This window comes from Malassezia globosa, assembly GCF_000181695.2.
Source record: "Malassezia globosa CBS 7966 chromosome Unknown mgl_sf_6.1, whole genome shotgun sequence".
NCBI lineage: Eukaryota > Fungi > Basidiomycota > Malasseziomycetes > Malasseziales > Malasseziaceae > Malassezia > Malassezia globosa.
In genome coordinates, this window is record NW_001849866.1 from 113,325 (window position 1) to 126,023 (window position 12,699).

Below are 12,699 nucleotides of genomic sequence, written 5' to 3' on the forward strand. Positions count from 1 at the left end.
GACTAAGCTCTCTTGATCAATGCGGGGAAGAAAGCCGAACATGGATAAGCAGGAACTCGATCTTCAGGCACCGCTTATCTCCGCATCTTTCCCCTCGACCATGCCTTCTTTCAAAGGTGCACAGACAATAAAAAGTTGGTTTCACAATGACTCGTCCGTCACCAACAGCGACATGCCAAACTCATCTTATACATTTTTCTCTAAAATGGCGTCCGTCTCGCTTCACAGAGCCGATAGAATGCGGTTCCTAGGGTTTCCACCCGAGATTCTCAATATGCTGCGTGACACAATCAAGCAGAGCTGGCCTTTAGGGATCCAACTGGAAAAGCCTTACGGCGGCTCACACGAATATGTTCTGTGGGGATTTCCTTGGGATGGAAAAGGACAAGCAGGCATTGAAGCTCGAAGGCTTGTGCGCAACGTGTTGGCAGCACTGTATGGCGCGGGCTGGATTCTGATATTCTCAACCGATGTTAGCAAAAAAGAGACTGACAAAGACACCATGATTTTTCGCCATCAAATGCCTCCGCCGCCACCCTCCGAGTGGATTAGCATTGCGTTCTCGCAGTTCAACATGGTGCGACTGATTGACGTTCCACCAGATCTCTCATGGGAGCTCCACAACGCCTTGACGATTGCTCGCTTGCGTCGAGAGCCACACCAGTATTCACAGGGTGTCACGGAAATAGCGTTGAACTCTAGTTACTGGTACGCGGAGGGTTCAGACACCATGCTTGCTCGCCAATTAATACTACAGTTGGTTTTGACACTCGAGCAACATGGCTTCACAGTGTATGCCTCTGTGGATCAGAAAAACACCTATCAAGAACATCGCTCCGAGACGGATACTTGGCATTTGTGCAGACCTATTGGATGGAAGCCGGGCATGCCTGTCTTCCATCGCTAGGGCATTGTACGACTACGAATGACACTGGTGGTAGCTTGTGGCTCTATCAGATCTTACCCCTCATAACAACATATATTTCACGCTAGCAATCCATGTCCTACAGTTCTGCGTATGTACATCACTACTCATTCTCATCTACCTGTCGCGCTACTCGCTGCCCTTCACGAAGCATGATTCACTTGGCCTGTGGTCAGCATAGTTGGACTTGGCCCTAGTCCCGGAACGAACACTCGTCGCCACATGTGTATGTGCAGCCCCGGAAAGTTCCGATGCACCCTTTCCGTTGGCACATGAAGTATATACCAACCACGACCAAAATATGAAGCAGCGTTGATCATGTAGGCCCTAGCCTTGTCGTAGGGGACCATCACTGTTCACCCGAGTTTTCGTCTGTCCGTGTCATTAACCAAATTATTGTAGAATAATCCATATATCCAAAGCGCCTTTACATTGTCTATAGTTCACGTCCGGACACGATTCATGAATGCCTAAACAAAGCATATATACAATGCATTCAACATCAACCCTGGACACAATACTTGCTTTTGGAGCGGAGAAAGGGTCCATATCTATAGAGTAAGAATGGTGCAGGTATACCAACAACTGCCACAATCAATGCCAAAACTGACATAGTCCATCCAACGCCCAAATTCGTCAGCATGGCGTTTGAAAATAACAAGAAAACAAAGGCCATCAGTGAGCGCGAAGATGTCACAGCGCTAATTGCGGATGCAGCGTAAATTGTCATAAGATCAGCCAAATACATTTGTATTAAAAGCATGCTGCCAATGATCCCGGAGCCCACAAGTACGAGACCAATGTCTGGTGCAATCCAGAATTTGTGGTAGTCAGCCGTCCACCCAAACAAAAGCATGCCAGCGGGCAACACATAAACGGTGATCATAAGCAAAGGAAGCTTGTACTCAGGACGCCTGCGGCCATGTTTTCTGCTCAATCGTTTGTACATAAAGTCGATGAACCAGCCACCGAATTGTCCAAAACCCACCAAGCCGATCATGAGCCCAATGTAATGCAAAGATGCGATGCCCACATTGTACTCGTAATGATCACGAAAGACATAAGGAAGTGAAGCAACGTTGAGGTAGAAACACGCGTAAACAATTGACATGTACAGGGCAGGGAGAGTGACGAGTGGTTCCGTGGCGAGAAAAATCAATGGTCTGAGAAGGATTCGCTTGACTTTTTGCCAAATAGTTTCTGATCGCATTTCGAACGATGAATGATATCGCTTGTCGCCCGACTCCCTGCGCAGCTTACGTGCCTTTAGATACAACAAACGAGGAGCATACGTCTCTCGAACGAAAAATATACCAAGAACGCAAATAAAGCCTGCAAGTATGGTCGAGACCCAAAATACCCAGCGCCAGTGATCCTTGCCCCACCCCTGGATAATCCAGCCGCTTATGATGGGCGCCAGAGATGGACCGAGGACAGGGGCGATCGTGTATAAAGCCATAGCTGTGCCACGCTCATGCACCTCAAACATATCAGACACAGTGCCGCCACCCATGGGTATAATAGCGCCACCAAAAGCACCTGAAAAAAAGCGCAGCACCAACAACTGAGCAGCAGTATTGGCCACGGCACAGCCGATATTGAAGACAATGAAGAATAGAGAACAAACAAGCACCACGACGCGGCGTCCATATGTCTCACTTACAGGTGCAGAGCACAAGGGACCAACGACAAATGCGAGCATGAACAAGCCAACCAAGAGGTTTTGTTCAAGCTTCGACTCCATGTCCAAATCTTCAGCAATTGCCGCCGAAGCAGGTGACACCACTGACGAAGCAAATGGTCCGATAAGCGAGAACATTGCGTACATAGCCAAGATCGATACACGATAACCGAAAGACCATGTACGCGGGTTTTCATGCTCCGAGTTTGTCGTCTCAAATGTGACGAGAAAGGGGTCTGGCTTTTGCTCAGCATCGCCTTTCTCTTTGGGTTCAGAGCGCGTGGTACTACTGCGGCGCATGGACAGTGGTTGGATCTTGCCTTCTTCGATATCTTCCATGTCTTGACCGCGGATGTCCTCGATGCTTTGAACATTATCTGGCAAGGCCTGACGCGCTCTGGCCAAGCGATATTCGAATCGCGCACCCTCCTCGGCATCTTGAGACTCGTAGCGCTCGAGCTTTTCGTAAATCTCAGAGAACGCGCGCTTGAAGATGTTTTCGTTTGAGCTATCTGCTTTCAGCGTCATTTTTGGTGCTTCGACAGCCGTGTGGGCATTCAGCGCATCTGCCAATGGTGGAGCCGCCATAGACGTACGCCGAAGGTAATGTACTAAGCCGCTAGGTGCCGACGTGCTCCAAGTTCGTTCGGCTCTTCTTTGGTGGCGGAATGAAGACCTAGACTCCTTCGGCTTGTTTTGTATCTTGGTGATATCAGGTAAACTCTCGCCATCTTCGCTCGCGACAGCGACACTTTCTGCGACCGGGCTTCCGGCCCTTTGTTCTACTTCTGGCGAGTACTCGTTCGTGGAACTTGATACGATAGGCTGGCTCAAGATCGCATGGTCAGCGAGGGGATCCTCGACCGCCGACGATTCGGGCTTCTCCTTGGTCACCTGTTCATCCATGAAAGTTGGAGAGAAAGCAGGTACTGGCTTGAATGGAACTCGATCGACTTTCCCTAGTGTGCGCCTGGCGCCCTTACTCACAGGGTGTTGAACTGACGCCAAGCACTCGCCTCGACCATTCACATTCATCAATCAAACTCTCATCTAGGTTTCAGTGGAGGTGGCATTGGGCGTCATTCACGTGATATATCGGGTTTGGTCGCTAGTCTTCCCGAATACGAGAGACCATTTACGCAGTACAAGCGACGAACGACGTCCTCCACGGCTCGAAACATCATTAGCAGCAACACCAGCCGTCGCAGCAGCAGCATTGGTGTGGAGCTATGAGACCTATGCTGTGCATGGTGGGCGGCCTGCGGCTACGAGCCATCACATGTGCCAAAGCAGCCCCGTGTCATGGACGGGGTCAGATCCGATTGCTTGCGACGGGCTCGTCAGACGATAAAAGACCGTCCACAGCGAAATTCCGCGTGCGTCCGACAACACCGCCGCCACGATACCCGCCGCAGAAAGCACCTGAGCCCATTCTTTTTGATGAGCCAGCTGTACCATTTCCGCACCGCACAGCAAATCAGCACGCGGCTTTCCGTCGCGGCTCGCGACTTCTTTCGTATGTGCTAGGAGTGACTCTCGTGCTCGGTGGCACTGTTTATGTTGGCTGGAACAAACTCTCAGCAGATGCAGGCACGACGATGACCTCACCATCATCGCCGCCATCGACATCTTCTTTCTCGAGCCTAGAATCGCTATATGCAGATTTGAAGAAGAGTGTCTCTGACTCGAGTGCGTCGCAGACAGCCCAGTTTATGATTCTTGCACTGAAACGGTCGACGACTATTATCAAGGCTGTAGCTTTGTGTGTCTGGGACTACCGGCGTGTCCTGAATGCGAAGTATGCATCAAAGGAAGAGGAGGAAGAAAGTCTGCGTAACTGTCACTTGCGCTCCGCACAGCGCTTGCTTGTTGCTTTGCAGACGAATGGAGGCCTTTATATCAAGCTGGGACAGCACTTATCGTCAGTGATTCTGCTGCCGCCAGAGTGGACAACGACGATGCGTCCGCTGCAGGATCAAAATGAGCCAACACCTTTGCCGGAGCTCGAGGTCCTCTTTCAACACGAAACAGGGAAAACGTTTGATGAGGCCTTTTCTTGGCTGGATGAAAAGCCTTTGGGTGTGGCATCTCTTGCGCAGGTGCACCGCGCGTGTGATCGAGAAACCGGCCAAATCCTCGCTGTCAAGATGCTGCACCCGAACGTGGAGCGGTTCTCCGACATTGACATGCGTATGGTAACAATTCTGGTGAACTGGGTCAAGCGAGTGTTTCCTCAGTTCGCCTTTGATTGGCTTGCTGATGAAATGAACAAGAACCTGCCGTTGGAACTGGATTTCCGACACGAGGCTGGCAACTCACTGCGCGCGCAAAAGGACTTTGCCCAGTACAAGTCGACATGTGTGTACTTCCCCAAGGTACCATGGGTCCACAAGCGTGTGATGGCAATGGAGTTTGTTAAGGGACAACGGCCGGACAACCTTGCATTCCTGGCTGAACACCACATCGACAGAAATCGCGTGTCACAGGAACTTGCTCGCATCTTCTCACAGATGCTGTATATGCACGGCTTTTTCCATGCCGACCCACACGGTGGCAATGTGTTGATTCGTCCACGACAGCCTGGCTCGCGATCCGCGGAGAACTTCGAGATTGTGCTCCTGGACCACGGCCTGTACTTTGAGATCGATGAGGAGCTGCGTGCAAACTACGCGCGGTTTTGGCTCTCGTTGATCTCACGCTCGTCGCCGAAAGTTACAAGAGAGCGCCGCAAATATGCAAGGCTTGTTGGCAACATCGACGACGATCTCTACCCGGTGTTGGAAAGTGCGATCACCGGTCGCTCAGGCTTGGAAGGTAGTGACAACAAGAATCCAACAGGCGTGAAGGGAAAGCAGCGCAAGTCCTCTCTTCTGGATCTCGATTCAAGCTCGCGCCTGTCTGATGACGAAAAAGACCACATTCGTAAGACTGTGATGGAAAAAGAGGGGCTTCTTGTGGATGTTATGGCGCTACTTCGCCGCGTCCCACGTGCAATGCTCATGGTACTAAAGATCAATGACCTGACGCGCGCTTTGGACGCGAACTTGCACACAACGCATGGATCTGCACGTCCTTTTATCATCACTGCGCGGTACTGCGCAATGGCTGCGCGTCGTGACGATAAGGAACGACTGACGGCGCGCCGACGGTCGGAGGGGATTTCGTTCGGCTTCGTGAAGTCGTATCTCTCGTCCTGTTGGAACTATATGTACTTCTATCATGGCCTCATGTTCCTTGAGCGCTTTTCCGATATCAAGGCTTACTTCGGTACATGGGCTCTGTATATCCGCGCTATGCTATCGGATGGCGGTTTTGACACCAGGGCGGCGCATCTTGCAGCATCAGGCGTTTTTGCGCAAGAAGAGGAACAGAAAAAAGAGCGTGAGGCGGGTGAGCGCGCGAAGCTAGCGCTCAAGTCCGATGCTAGCAGCAACAACTATGCGTAGACGGCATGTTTCTTTCCTTGTCTTTGCATACTTTTTTTGAGTTTTTTTTTTTCGACTCGTTCGTTCAAAGCCCCCCATAGGTTTTTTGTGCACATGTTGATCATCTCCATATTTGCATGCCTATATATATATATATTTATTTATTTATTTATTTATATACTTATGAATAGAAGTACAGTGTAAGCACGGCGGGTGTGCATGTGGTGGTTGTTGTGATCGGATCTCACGAAGGCCCATCCAAATAGGGTCAGTTCTCCCTGGCCAAACTGTCCACCATCGCACTTCGAGCTCGCTTGAGAAACGTGTAGACGTCCCCGGTGCGCTCTAGCTCTTGAAGAAGAGCCTTCACAGTCGCGGCAGAGAGGATCGAATCATACGTGGGGACCTTGTATTGCGTTTTCGACACGTCTAACGACAGAGTCGCTGACCGTGCAGGGTTGTCGCGTGATATGAGGGAGAATGCAAAATCGATAGTGCCTGCCCGGACACTAGGCGAAATAGTACACCCAGTTAAGCGTTCGAGCTGGGCTAGTTCTGGCGCATTACGACGAACTTGCTCGCGCAGACGCTGGACTTGCATTTGTTTGTGCTGTTTTCGAGCCTCCATCTGAGCACGAATCTCGGACACTTCCTTCCGAATCCCGGCTGTTCGCTGTACGAGTGCTTCCCGCTGTGCCATCAGATTCTGCACACTGGCGCGTAGCTTTGCATCTGCATCTCGCTCAGAGGCCACATCTACACAAAGGTAAGAATGCCTGTCAGCACCACATGGCGAACTGTTACGTACTTTCCCAAAGCTCTTTCTGAGCATGTTTCGTGTCTTCGCGCTCACGCTCCAGTGCACGAACGCGTTCTTGGATTTCAGTGCGTTGTGCATCAGCCGCAAGACGAGCTTCATCACACGAAGCAATGGTGGTCTGGACATAGTGGTCAAATCGGCGTGTAAATGACTGAATCGATGCATCCAAGTCGGAAAAGTCCAAGACAGTCGTGCTTGCTGGTGGAACAACAGGCGCCTCGGCTGAAACATCCATGGCGTCGGCATCATGTTCGGACGCCATCATAAAAAGATATACGCGTCGACTGATCGTATCAGCGACCTATCCCCACTTTGAATACTTCCGGCACAAATACTGAGCAAGCTGACCAAGCTTAGCAAGTTATGTCGCCCCGGTCTACGATCAAGCCCCCGCCCAAACGCACGAGATCGTCGCACGCTTTGGTTCTATGTGCCATGGAGCACGCGTTCATCCACGTTGACTAGCTCAGGTCACCCTGACTGAACATCACGTGCGTGCTCATCGAGATGCGCGCATCACGTGGTCACTTGTGCAACCAGGCGCTTGGAGCGAGTGTACGTCCAACAAGCAACACAAAAAAACACAACACCTTTGTTCCCTGTCCACTGGTCCCTTGTCCTCGTCAGTGTGTGTGAGCGTGAGTGTGGATCTTTCTTTGTATAGCAACCACACCACGATGAACAAAAATCACACATACTATGATTATACGAAAGAGAATGCGCCACGCAGCGCCAATGTTATGATGCCTGGATCCACATATAATAAGACAGACATGGGAGTGTCGTCTGTACCGACGCCGGCGTCGCAGCAGCCGCTTCTGCGTCGCTTACAAGCGAACCAGCCTACAAGTTCACCACCAAAAACAGGCACCAACCCTAAAATTGCGGCGCATCCCGACGCGTTGGGCATGTCGCCGAGCCCTACGAAGACGCATGCGGCTGCGTCAGCCGCCGCGGGCATAACACGCACATCGATCCGGAGCCTGAATCCGGCTGATACACTACAGGCGTGGGAGAAAGAGACGCTTCAGATGCCTGAAGTTCAGCGTAAAGCCACACTTGCCCAAATGTACTTCCTAAACCATTACTTTGACTCGCTTCGGTACTTATCAGAGCGCCGTGCGCGCCTTGCTGACTTTGAAGTAAGGATGAAGGAGCGTGGCTGGGCTGGATCTTCACCTTTGGCATCATCGTCTTCAGCATCACTTGCCGGAGATCTGCTGTCTGACTCCATGCAGTCTATGTCTTTGAGTAAGCCACAGTCATCAGCAACGAATGTGCGCGCGACCCCTGAGTATGAGAAAGAGCGTGCCAAGCTTATGGCTTACGAGCGAGAGCTGCTGCATAAACGACGTACCAAGCTGCGTCTTCAGCAGTTCCATATTGTGACGCAAGTAGGTCAAGGCGGTTATGGCGAAGTCTTTCTTGCACGCAAGCGCGACACAGGCGAGCTGTGCGCTCTCAAACGACTGCGGAAACGTGTGCTGATAAAGATGGATGAGGTCCGGCATGTTTTGACGGAGCGTGATATCCTTACAGCTACGCGTTCGCCATGGCTTGTGCGACTGTTGTATGCATTTCAGGACGAGTCGCATGTGTATTTGGCCATGGAGTATGTGCCGGGTGGTGACTTCCGTACGCTGCTGAACAACAGTGGTGTGCTACGGGAAGAACATGCACGCTTCTATATTTCAGAGATGTTTGTGTCGGTAAATGAGCTCCACAAACTTGGATACATCCACCGCGACTTGAAACCAGAAAACTTTCTGATCGACGCGACGGGCCACATCAAGCTTACAGACTTTGGTTTGGCGGCAGGAGCGATCAATCCTGGACGCATCGATTCGATGAAGCGCCGTCTTGACCAGGTAAAAGACACCGATGTTGTGTACCGTACGCCTGCTGAGCGGAGCTCTCTGTACCAGATGATGCGCACACAGAATGTCAAGTACGCTGACTCCGTCGTGGGCTCGCCAGACTACATGGCGCCTGAGGTACTTCGTGGGCGCGAATATGGCACAAGCGTTGATTACTGGAGTCTGGGATGCATTTTGTACGAGTTTCTATGCGGCTTCCCGCCGTTTAGCGGCGCACATCCTGACGAGACGTGGACAAATCTGAAGAACTGGCCAAAAGCACTTCAACGTCCCGTGTACGAGAAGCCAGAGGATCTACAGTTCAATTTGACTGACGTGGCTTGGGACATCATTGTGCGTCTGATTAACTCGCCTGAAAGGCGCTACAACTCGCTCTCAGAAGTCCAGTCGCATCCGTTTTTCCGCTATGTGGACTTGATGCGCATGCGCGAAGTGGCTGCACCATTTGTACCACAGCTAGAGAACGAGCTCGACACAGGCTACTTTGACAACTTTGATGACCCCGCCGACATGGCTAAATACAAAGAAGTGCAAGAGAAGCAGCGACACGTTGAGGCTATGGAGGCGAAGAATGGGTTGTCGGATGGTGGACGTGCGATGTGGGTCGGCTTTACCTTTGGCAAGAATTGGGGCAAGAGGACCCCATCTTCACAAGTGCCAGTGCCGGATCGCGAGGGTAGCAAACTCTCGATGATGTTTTAAGGTGGACAATGATTATGCCACGGGCTAATCCATGACGGGAAGCATGAGAACGAAGGAAAGACGTGATGCTGTTGTTCAGGAGACGTGTGCGGGGGCGGACATGCTCGCAGCGAATCGATATTCATAAGCATGTGCGCGATGCGCGGAATCACGCGGACCTACGAATGTACACTCCAAGGAGGTGGTGGGGGCGGACACTATTTTCATACGGACACAGTGACATAACTTATGAGAGAGTCGACAGACATATGTGCAGAATATCAGAGAAGCTTGAATTGATGCATACATATGAGATAAAACAAACTCTTCAACTAGTTATGTGAGAGCTTTTCACTGAATGCCCAGGAACGACTTCAGCGGCTCGTAGCCGAGACCCAGATTGTACAGGCCGGCACCCAGCATCACGACGATCGTGCCGGCGAAGCCAAAGATACGGAGAACCTTTTGATGCGATGGGCGCAGCATAGCGAAACCGTGCGAGACACGTGCAACAAACAGAGTCGAGTATGCAGCGTGGATCCAAGCAGTAGGAGCTCCATTCAGCTCAGCAAGGAAGAGCAGCACGAACGTAAAGGGAGTGTACTCGAAGAAGTTTGCATGCGCACGCACGGCACGCTGAACCTTTTCGTCGTTTGCGGACTTGCTTGCATCCAGAATACCGGTGCGAATGCGCTGGTACCCGACGTTAGCAGACAGGTACGTGTAGTAGCCAGCGAAAAGAGCCGAGTGGGCAAGCGAGGCCTGTAGAGGTCAGCAAGAGTGCAACAATATGGGAAGTGCAACGTACGGGCGAGAGCACAAAGAGAGGCATGGTCAAGATGTGTTGTGGGTGTGTTAAAGAGGGGTTGTGGGGGCAGACCGGCGGTTTATATTAGGCATTGTTGCCACTTGGCTCGGGCGCGGGAGTTGGCCCCGGCACCCGTGTGGATACCATGGGGATTATAATATATTTACATAATCAAATGGCGTAATCACCAAGGGACCCTCAGGCGCACGGTGTGAGTGCGCAAAAGTGTGGAGAAGGGCGCGGACTGAGACTCGAATAGTAAGATCAATACGCACGCGACGGCGGGAGAACTACACTGTCGTAGGGACAGTTGGTGGTGTTGATGACTCAGCACATGACTGGCGAAAGCTGACGTTGTGAACGTTTTGTCATTGCCATCAGCAGACGGCGTCGCTGGTCAGTAGGCGTTGCGTTGAACACCAGCAAGAACAGCGAGAACAGACTCTCGCCTCAGCATAGGAGAGAGAGAGAGAGAGAGAGAGAGAGAGGAACGAGCATGTCTGAGTGCGTACGAGTGTTTTAGTGGGTGGTGATGAGAATTGGCTCATTGGCTACATGTAGCAACATGTGTCCTATCCACCCTAGTAAGCGACACAACTAACACGAAACAGGGAGCGTGGATCGCCGTATGCTTCGGCGTTTATGGAGACTTCATCAGATGGGCTCGCTGAGATGCTGTCACGCTTGCAGAGTGGGGGCGCGAATCCATTCACACTTCTCATGCCAGATGCAGGAGCCATACCTGTGACGTCGCTACGTAGGCAGCGGAGCTCGTCACAAGAATCGGCACAGGGCGATGAGAGCACGAAAAATGTCAGTGCAGAAGAGAAGCGGGAGGGAGAAGAGAAGCTTGCGCGCGTATACGAGAGCTTTGACTTTGACGCGCTCTGGACCCGCCTAAGTGAGGCGCTGACGCGCTTGCGAAGGGATCCAGGGTCTGCCCAGGTGCTTTTGCCCATGATTGAGAGTTTGATGGTGGTGTCTCAGCATGTCATGGGCACATATGCACCAGAGGATGCACCACTGGAGTCAGTGACGTCGGCCCCAGGCACGCGCCGCGCGCAGATGGAAGCCGACTTTCTCGTGTTCACAGAGAAGCACCGCAAGATCCTGAATTTGATGGTACGACAGAACCCTGCGCTTATGTCAGGCTCGTTTTCGCTCCTCGTGCGGAATCCCAAGGTGCTGGACTTTGATAACAAGCGGAACTACTTTTCTCAGCAGCTGCACAAGGGCCGCCGCGAGCATTATACCCCATTGTCCTTGACGGTTCGACGGCAGCACGTGTTCTATGACAGTTTCCAGTACTTTAACCGAAAATCGGGGCCAGAAATCAAGCATGGTAAGCTGAATGTACGCTTCCATCATGAGGAAGGTGTAGACGCTGGTGGTGTGACGCGCGAGTGGTTTCAAGTGCTGTCGAGAGAAATGTTCAATCCGGACTATGCGCTGTTTCAGCCATGCGCAGCGGACCGGACGACGTACCAGCCGAATCGGATGAGCTCGGTAAACGACATGCACCTGGCCTTCTTCAAGTTTATTGGCCGTGTGATTGGTAAAGCGATATATGACGGCCGCTTGCTCGATGCGTACTTTACGCGGAGTTTCTACAAGCATATTCTTGGACGCAAGGTGGACTACAAGGATCTCGAGGCAGTGGATCCTGAGTACTACAACAGCATCGAGTGGATGCTACATAACGACATCACAGACGTGCTAGAGCTAACGTTCTCGGTGGACGAGGATGTGTTTGGCGAGACACGTGTCGTGGAGCTGAAGCCGGGGGGTGCGTCGATTCCCGTGACGGAGGCGAACAAGCACGAGTATGTGCGCCTTGTGACAGAACAGCGCCTAACGAACTCGATCCGCTCGCAGATCGATGCGTTTTTGGATGGCTTCCACGAGGTGATTCCTCACTCGCTGATCCAGCTGTTTAGTGAGCAGGAGCTGGAGCTGCTGATCTCTGGTCTACCAGACATTGATGTGGACGAATGGAAGAACCACACGGAGCTGCAAGGCTACAAATCCAGTGATCCGGTGATCCAGTGGTGGTGGCGAGCTGTGCGCTCGTTTGACCAGACGGAGAAGGCGAAGCTTCTGCAGTTCATCACAGGCACATCCAAGGTGCCACTAGAGGGATTTGCCCATTTGCAGGGCGTCAATGGGACGCAGCGCTTCAATATCCACCGTGCGTATGGAGAAGACCGGCTGCCGGCAGCGCATACATGTTTCAATCAGCTGGACCTGCCGGCATACGATTCGTATGAAAAGCTACGGAGTCAGTTGCTACTAGCCATGAACGAGGGCTCAGAGGGCTTTGGCTTTGCTTAAGACTACGCGAGACCAGCGAAGCAAGAAGACGGCGCCCAACAGAGCAGGTTTCCCCTTCCGCTCGCCTGCCTCTTTCCATCTCGTCGACACTTACATAAAGAGAGGTAGTAGAGAGAGAGAGATAGAGAGATAGAGAGGCGTCGATGTGCGA

At 51.9% G+C, this 12,699-nt stretch overlaps 7 protein-coding genes across 7 annotated transcripts; 4 read left to right on the top strand and 3 right to left on the bottom strand.

The window, feature by feature from the left end:
• Nucleotides 1-274: 274 nt before the first annotated feature.
• On the top strand, nt 275-907 carry MGL_2519 (uncharacterized protein; the record flags this gene model as incomplete). The annotated part of the gene is made up of 1 exon (XM_001730085.1): nt 275-907. The coding sequence occupies one exon, from the start codon at nt 275-277 to the stop codon at nt 905-907; it is 633 nt and encodes a 210-aa protein (XP_001730137.1).
• Nucleotides 908-1,427: 520 nt separating this feature from the next.
• MGL_2520 (uncharacterized protein) lies at nt 1,428-3,512 on the bottom strand (the record flags this gene model as incomplete). The annotated part of the gene is made up of 1 exon (XM_001730086.1): nt 1,428-3,512. The coding sequence occupies one exon, from the start codon at nt 3,510-3,512 to the stop codon at nt 1,428-1,430; it is 2,085 nt and encodes a 694-aa protein (XP_001730138.1).
• A 323-nt stretch (nt 3,513-3,835) lies between these two features.
• On the top strand, nt 3,836-6,052 carry MGL_2521 (uncharacterized protein; the record flags this gene model as incomplete). Its single annotated transcript, XM_001730087.1, has 1 exon — nt 3,836-6,052. The coding sequence occupies one exon, from the start codon at nt 3,836-3,838 to the stop codon at nt 6,050-6,052; it is 2,217 nt and encodes a 738-aa protein (XP_001730139.1).
• Nucleotides 6,053-6,299: 247 nt separating this feature from the next.
• On the bottom strand, nt 6,300-7,113 carry MGL_2522 (uncharacterized protein; the record flags this gene model as incomplete). Its single annotated transcript, XM_001730088.1, has 2 exons — nt 6,300-6,787; nt 6,840-7,113. The coding sequence occupies 2 exons, from the start codon at nt 7,111-7,113 to the stop codon at nt 6,300-6,302; spliced, it is 762 nt and encodes a 253-aa protein (XP_001730140.1).
• Nucleotides 7,114-7,528: 415 nt separating this feature from the next.
• Nucleotides 7,529-9,430, top strand: MGL_2523 (uncharacterized protein; the record flags this gene model as incomplete). Its single annotated transcript, XM_001730089.1, has 1 exon — nt 7,529-9,430. The coding sequence occupies one exon, from the start codon at nt 7,529-7,531 to the stop codon at nt 9,428-9,430; it is 1,902 nt and encodes a 633-aa protein (XP_001730141.1).
• Nucleotides 9,431-9,760: 330 nt separating this feature from the next.
• On the bottom strand, nt 9,761-10,241 carry MGL_2524 (uncharacterized protein; the record flags this gene model as incomplete). Its single annotated transcript, XM_001730090.1, has 2 exons — nt 9,761-10,171; nt 10,218-10,241. The coding sequence occupies 2 exons, from the start codon at nt 10,239-10,241 to the stop codon at nt 9,761-9,763; spliced, it is 435 nt and encodes a 144-aa protein (XP_001730142.1).
• A 618-nt stretch (nt 10,242-10,859) lies between these two features.
• MGL_2525 (uncharacterized protein) lies at nt 10,860-12,548 on the top strand (the record flags this gene model as incomplete). Its single annotated transcript, XM_001730091.1, has 1 exon — nt 10,860-12,548. The coding sequence occupies one exon, from the start codon at nt 10,860-10,862 to the stop codon at nt 12,546-12,548; it is 1,689 nt and encodes a 562-aa protein (XP_001730143.1).
• Between the last annotated feature and the right edge of the window lie 151 nt (nt 12,549-12,699).